Source organism: Belonocnema kinseyi, chromosome 7 (assembly GCF_010883055.1).
Source record: "Belonocnema kinseyi isolate 2016_QV_RU_SX_M_011 chromosome 7, B_treatae_v1, whole genome shotgun sequence".
Classification (NCBI taxonomy): domain Eukaryota; kingdom Metazoa; phylum Arthropoda; class Insecta; order Hymenoptera; family Cynipidae; genus Belonocnema; species Belonocnema kinseyi.
This window is the reverse complement of record NC_046663.1, coordinates 38,887,432-38,893,319: the sequence shown is the minus strand read 5'-3', so window position 1 is coordinate 38,893,319 and position 5,888 is coordinate 38,887,432. Positions and strand designations below refer to the sequence as shown.

At 26.4% G+C, this 5,888-nt stretch overlaps 1 protein-coding gene across 1 annotated transcript in view; it reads left to right on the top strand.

Moving 5' to 3' along the window:
* LOC117176424 (nicastrin) overlaps positions 1–5,888 on the top strand; it is a 50,469-nt gene that overhangs the window by 20,934 nt on the left and 23,647 nt on the right. Inside the window, exons 5-6 of the mRNA XM_033366664.1 lie at positions 1,205–1,382; positions 1,501–1,641. Of these exons, the coding sequence (XP_033222555.1) occupies positions 1,205–1,382; positions 1,501–1,641 (319 nt within the window). The remainder of the gene's footprint in view (positions 1–1,204; positions 1,383–1,500; positions 1,642–5,888) is intronic.

Genomic DNA, 5,888 nt, shown 5'->3' with positions numbered 1-5,888 from the left:
TTATTTATATGCAGATTTATTTCCTTTTTACATCCTTTCCTTTGCATATATATTAACTAATGTAAATTTAATAATTTGAAAAATATTACTTTCTGCAACATTCCTGATTTTAACGGACAATTTAAAATTCCTACTGAATCTACCATTAATAACGTTTTTACTTCGGATACTGGAATTACGAATAATTGTGAAAATTCAAATACTTTTGGTTAAAATGCCATAACCTACGAATTTACAAATCATTGCGATTTTACCGAATCTGCTTGGAAACTTACATAACCTGAAAATGAATTTCCCGACTGAACGTGGATATACTCACTATTTTCTGTGAAAAGGCTACTTTGATAGTAGGTAATATACGGACTTACTATGAAAGTGGTAAGGTTACATAAAATTTTTTTTACAGTGAAGTCGCCGGCAATTGAGGTTATAACATTAATTACCGCAAATTATATTTTTTCGTGATGGATTGCCTAATAGAACATTTTCCGGATTGCCAACAATAATGAAATAAATGGCTTTTCTTTCCTAAAATCAAAGGTATATCACGATTTTTTACTTAATTTCGCCGAAATTAATTAATTTTAGTCAAACTCCTATTTAAACAATGCTTTGCAGCCCACCAAGTGGTATATCCTTACAGATTTTGATGTTACCGACCGAATGTGACGTGATATTAGAATACTCAGTTAGGAAGTGTTTTCAAAATATTATGAAAACATATAAATTTCTATTTTCCCTAACAGCTGCTTCATTTCCCTGAAACTTCCCTGATATGTGGCCACCCTGAAAGAATATTTTAACGATTTTTTTCCCTTCTATTTACTATTACTCTCATATCTTCTCATGTAAAATTTTCTGTAAAATCCCTAAAAAAACATTGGAAAATAAACCTATATTTTTTTTCTTTAAAAAAAGGATAATTAGTGCGCGCTTAGCACCACAATGATCTACTACTAAAAAAAGAAGATTTTTTAAAAACATACCATTGATGGCGAACGCAGGACTAACAGCATTCGTAAAATAAACCGTAGAATTGATGCAAACTCCGGTTAAATTCTGCTCCTTTCCAGTCATCCAGAATAGGCTTTTCTTGTGACAAGCCGTGGAATTCAATTCAGGCACGACGTCTCCCGTGAGATAAGCCAAAAGTTGAGCCGTTAAGGACGTGGCAAAATTGTCAACTCTCCGCACGCTGACGTAGAGAGGCAAAGTACGATTTGCAATTATATATCCAGGTGGTGTAGCTGCAATGAAAAGAGAGCAGTTTGCACTGATCAGATAACAGGGCAACATATGGGAAATAATTTCCTTAATTTCATCAGTCTCGTCACTCTCTGGCGGCGAACTGCCCGTCACACTTTTGTAGAGAACATTGCCAAGTCTGATGGCTACTTTTGCTAGACTACTGGCAAGTTCGTTCTCGTCGCCGAGACTCTCCTGGTCGTCCAGGAGACTGTGATAGTACTTATTTTCAAACTGTTCGCCATGATTTGCCAGGACAATTGTCGAGACATTTGGGTTCACTTTGAGAAAACTATTCACGGAGGAGGGAGGAACACTGTCCTTCAGAATTGAGGCAGAAAGTGAACTTTTCAGATCGGACACTATCGTGCTGTTTTCTGCATTATTAGTGTGCAAGTAGAGTTTTCCAGGACCCAATTGTCCAAGATCAATCACTGAGGAAATCTGACTCAAGTCTAGGGTTTGGCCAGTGAAGGATTTGAAGTGTCCTTCCTTGAGATCGTAGACCATTCGACTCGAACCAATGTAGTCGTAGGCTTCTCCATTCATCAGTGTAAACATGACGTTTGTGTCTGAAATTATTGGAAATATTGATTTTTAAAGGAAGGGGTTATTTTTGTGATTGGGAATAGAGCTCTGAGCCGGTTATATTACTTTGAGAACGGTAACGAGAATGATAATATAAATGCAACTCTTTTTTTGAAAGTTTCTCTTTTTTTTAATTTTAAAGCTCACCTGATTTAGCAGCAACTAAATTTTTTTTTAATAAAAATGCAACTGTTTGGTTAGAAATTAAGCTATTATACTATTTTCTTTAAAACCTAAATATTTCGTACAAAATTGATATTTTTTTGGATAAAAATGCAACTATTGGTTAGAGAATTTAACTATTTTGTTAAAAATTCCTCCTCTTTGGCTGCCAAAATTCGTCTTTTTTGTACTAAAATAACCTTATTGTTTAAAAATTCATTTCCTTTAGTTGGAAATTCGACATTCTTGTTGAGAATTACTGAATTTGATTAAAAATTCGTCTTTTTTGATAGTAAGTAAATCGTTTTTTTTTTAAGTTGAACTATTTTCTTTAAAATTAAAAAAAAAAAATCTTAAAAATTTAACTTTCTGTTTGAGAATTTTTTAATTTTATTGAAAATTCGTCTTTTTTTATAGTAAATTAATTTTTTTGTTCAAAAATAACTGAAATATTTTCTGAATGAAAGTTCCACTAATAAAATAACATTGGTTTTTTAATAAAAATTCGTCAGTTTTAGTACAAAATTGACATTTTTTTGATAAAAATGCAACTATTGGTTAGAGAATTTAACGATTTTGTTAAAAATTCCTCCTTCTTTTTTGTTAAAAAAATTCGTCTTTTTTTTAGATTAAATTACCTTATTGTTTAAAAATTCATTTCTTTTAGTTGGAATTTCGACTTTCTTGTTGAGAATTACTGAATTTTATTAAAAATGCGTCTTTGCTAATGGTAAGTAAATCGTTTTATTTTAAGGTTGAACTAGTTTCTTAAAAATTTTTTAAATTAATCTTAAAAATTCGACTTTTTGTTTGAGAATTTTTGAATTTGATTGAAAATTCGTCTTTTATAGTAAATTCATTTTTTGTTCAAAAATTTATCTCTTTTAGTGGAGAATTCCACTGTTTGAAAATTTACTTTTTGTTTAAAATTTACATTTTGGTATTGAAAATTGAACTGAAATATTTTCTGGATGAAAGTCCCACTAATAAAAAAAAATGTATTTTTATTAAAAACTCATCTATTTTAGTACAAAATTGTCCTTTTTGAATAAAAATGCAACTATTTGGTAGAGAATTTAACAATCTTGTTAAAAATTCCTCCTTTTTGGTTGAAAAATTCGTCTTTTTTGTACTCAAATAACCTTATTGTTTAAAAATTCATTTCTTTTAGTTGGAAATTCGACTTACTTGTTGAGAATTACTGAATTTTATTAAAAATTCATCTTTGTTGATGGTAAGTAAATCGTTTTGTATCAAGGTGGAACTAGTTTCTTAAAAATTAAAAGAAAAAATTTTTAATTCAACGTTTCGGTTGATAATTTTTGAATTTCATTGAAAATTCGTCTTTCTCGGTAAAAAATTAATGTTTTTCTTAAAAAATTCATATTTTTAGTTGAAAATTCAATTTTTTGGTTGAGAATTCTTGAAGTTTGTAAAAAATCGTCCTTTTTGTACAAAAATAATCTTTTTGTTTGAAAAATTCATCTTTTTTAGTTGAAAATACAACTTTTTGGTTGAGAATTCTTGAAGTATGTAAAATATTCGTCTTTTATACACTCAAATAATCGTTTTGTTAAAAAATTCATCTTGTTTTCTTCTTCTAAAGTTAAACTAGTATTTTAAAAATTAAAAAAAAAATTGTCTTAAAAATTCAACTTTTGGGTTGAGAATTTGTGAATTTGATTGAAAATTCGTCTTTCTCTGTAGTAAATTAATATTTTTGTTAAAAAATTCTTCTTTTTTAGTTGAATATTCAACTTTTTGGTTGAGTATTCTTGAAGTTTGTAAAAAATTCGTCTTTTATGTACTCAAATAATCGTTTTGTTTAAAAATTCATCTTTTTTGGTTGGGAATTCGACTTTCTGGTTGAGAATTACTAAATTTTATTAAAAATTCATCTTTGGTGATAGTAACTTAATAGTTTTGTTTTATTTTGAAGTTGAGCTAGTTTCTTAAGAATTAATAAAAAATTTGCTCTCTTAAAAATTCAACTTTTTGATTTAGAACTCTTGAATTTGATTGAAAAGTCGTCTTTCTCGGTAGTAAATTAATGTTTTTTTTTTAAAATTCCTTTTTAGTTGAAAATTCAACTTTTTGGTTGAGAATTCTTGAATTTTATAAAAAATCGTATTTTTTATACTAAAATAATCTTTTTGTTTAAAAAATTCATATTTTTTATTTAAAAATTCAACTTTCTAGTTGAAAATCACAGAACTCTATTAAAAATTCATACTTGTTGATAGTAAATTAATCGTTTTTTCTTACTCTGAAGTTGAACTACTATCTTAAAAATTAAAAAAATTCTTTTTTTAAAATTCAACTTTTTGGTTGAGAATTCTTGAGTTTTGTTAAGAATTCGTATTTTTCGAAATAAAATTAATCTTTTTCTTTAAAAATTCATGTTTTTTGGTAAAAAATTTAACAACTAGGTTTTAGATTGAAATAACTTTGCTATAAATTTAAAAAAAATTCTTTCTTTCTTGAAAGTTCAACTTTTTGATTGAAAATTCTTGAATTTTATGAAACATTCGTCTCTTTTCGCAATAAAAGCGCGAAAAAAATACTTTTTCTTTAGAAAGTAAATTTTGTTATTTAAGTACATATGGTAACATCAATTAGTACGTTTACAGATGATGAATGTTTTTGGTAGAAACTTAATCTTTTTCTTAAAAAATGTTTGTTTTTAGTTGAAAATTCAACTTTTTGGTTCAGAATTCCTAAACTTGGTTACAAATTCTTTTTTTGCAAAAGAAAATTAATCTTTTTGTTTAAAAATTCATCTTTTTGGTTAAAACTTTAACAAATAGGTTTTCAGTTTGTACTACATTTTTATAAATTGAAGAAAAATTTCTCTCAAAAATGCAACTTTTGGGTTGAGAACTCTTGAATTTTATTAAACATTTGTCTTTTTTGGCGGTAAATTAATCTTTTCGTTCAATAATTCTTCTTTTTTGGTCAAAAATTCAGATTTTTGGTACAGAATTCTTGAATTTTGTACAAAATCCGTCTTTTTTGGTAGTAATAAATTTGTAGGTAATTTTCAAACCAAAATGGAATCTTAAAGTTTTTCCACTAAATATGTATTAGATACATTTTAAAATGGAAAAATGATTTTTTAAGCCAAAAATCAAATGTCCAAAGCAATATTTATATTTCCAAACAAATATTTTAATTTTAAACAAAATATTTTATTTTTCTACCAAAGTAGTTGAATTTTCAACCAAAAAGTTCAAATTTTAACAAATAAAAATAATCCTATATAAAAACAGACGCCTTTTTAACAAAACATATGATTTTTCAATCAAATAGTTGAATTTTGAACCAAATAAGAAGGATTAATATTCTATACAAAGAATTAACTTCCAACTTATCCAATATACAGGATAAAGTTTTAACCAAATATAGAATAAATAAATTTTAAGATAATAAATGTTTTAACAAAAAATTATTTTTCAAGAAGATTCTTAAATTTTCAGCTAAATAATTCAATTTTTAGGTAATTTTCAACCCAAAATGGAATCTTAAGAGTTTTTTTGACTAAATTTGTAATAGATACATTTTAAAATTGAAAAATTATTTTTTAAGCCAGACATGAAATGTCCAAAAAAATATTTATATTTCCAAATAAATATTCTTATTTTAAACCAAATTCTTTAATTTTCTACCAAAGTAGTTGAATTTTCAACCAAAAAGTTCAAAGTTCAACAAATAAGACTAATTTTCTATAAAAAAAAAAGATGCCTTTTTAACCAAATATATGATTTTTCAACCAAATAGTTGAATTTTCAACCAAATGAGAATGATTAATATTCTATTAAAAAAAACAAGTAATTACCAATTTATTCAATATACAGTAAAAATTTTAACCAATCATAGGGAAATAAGATGTTCAG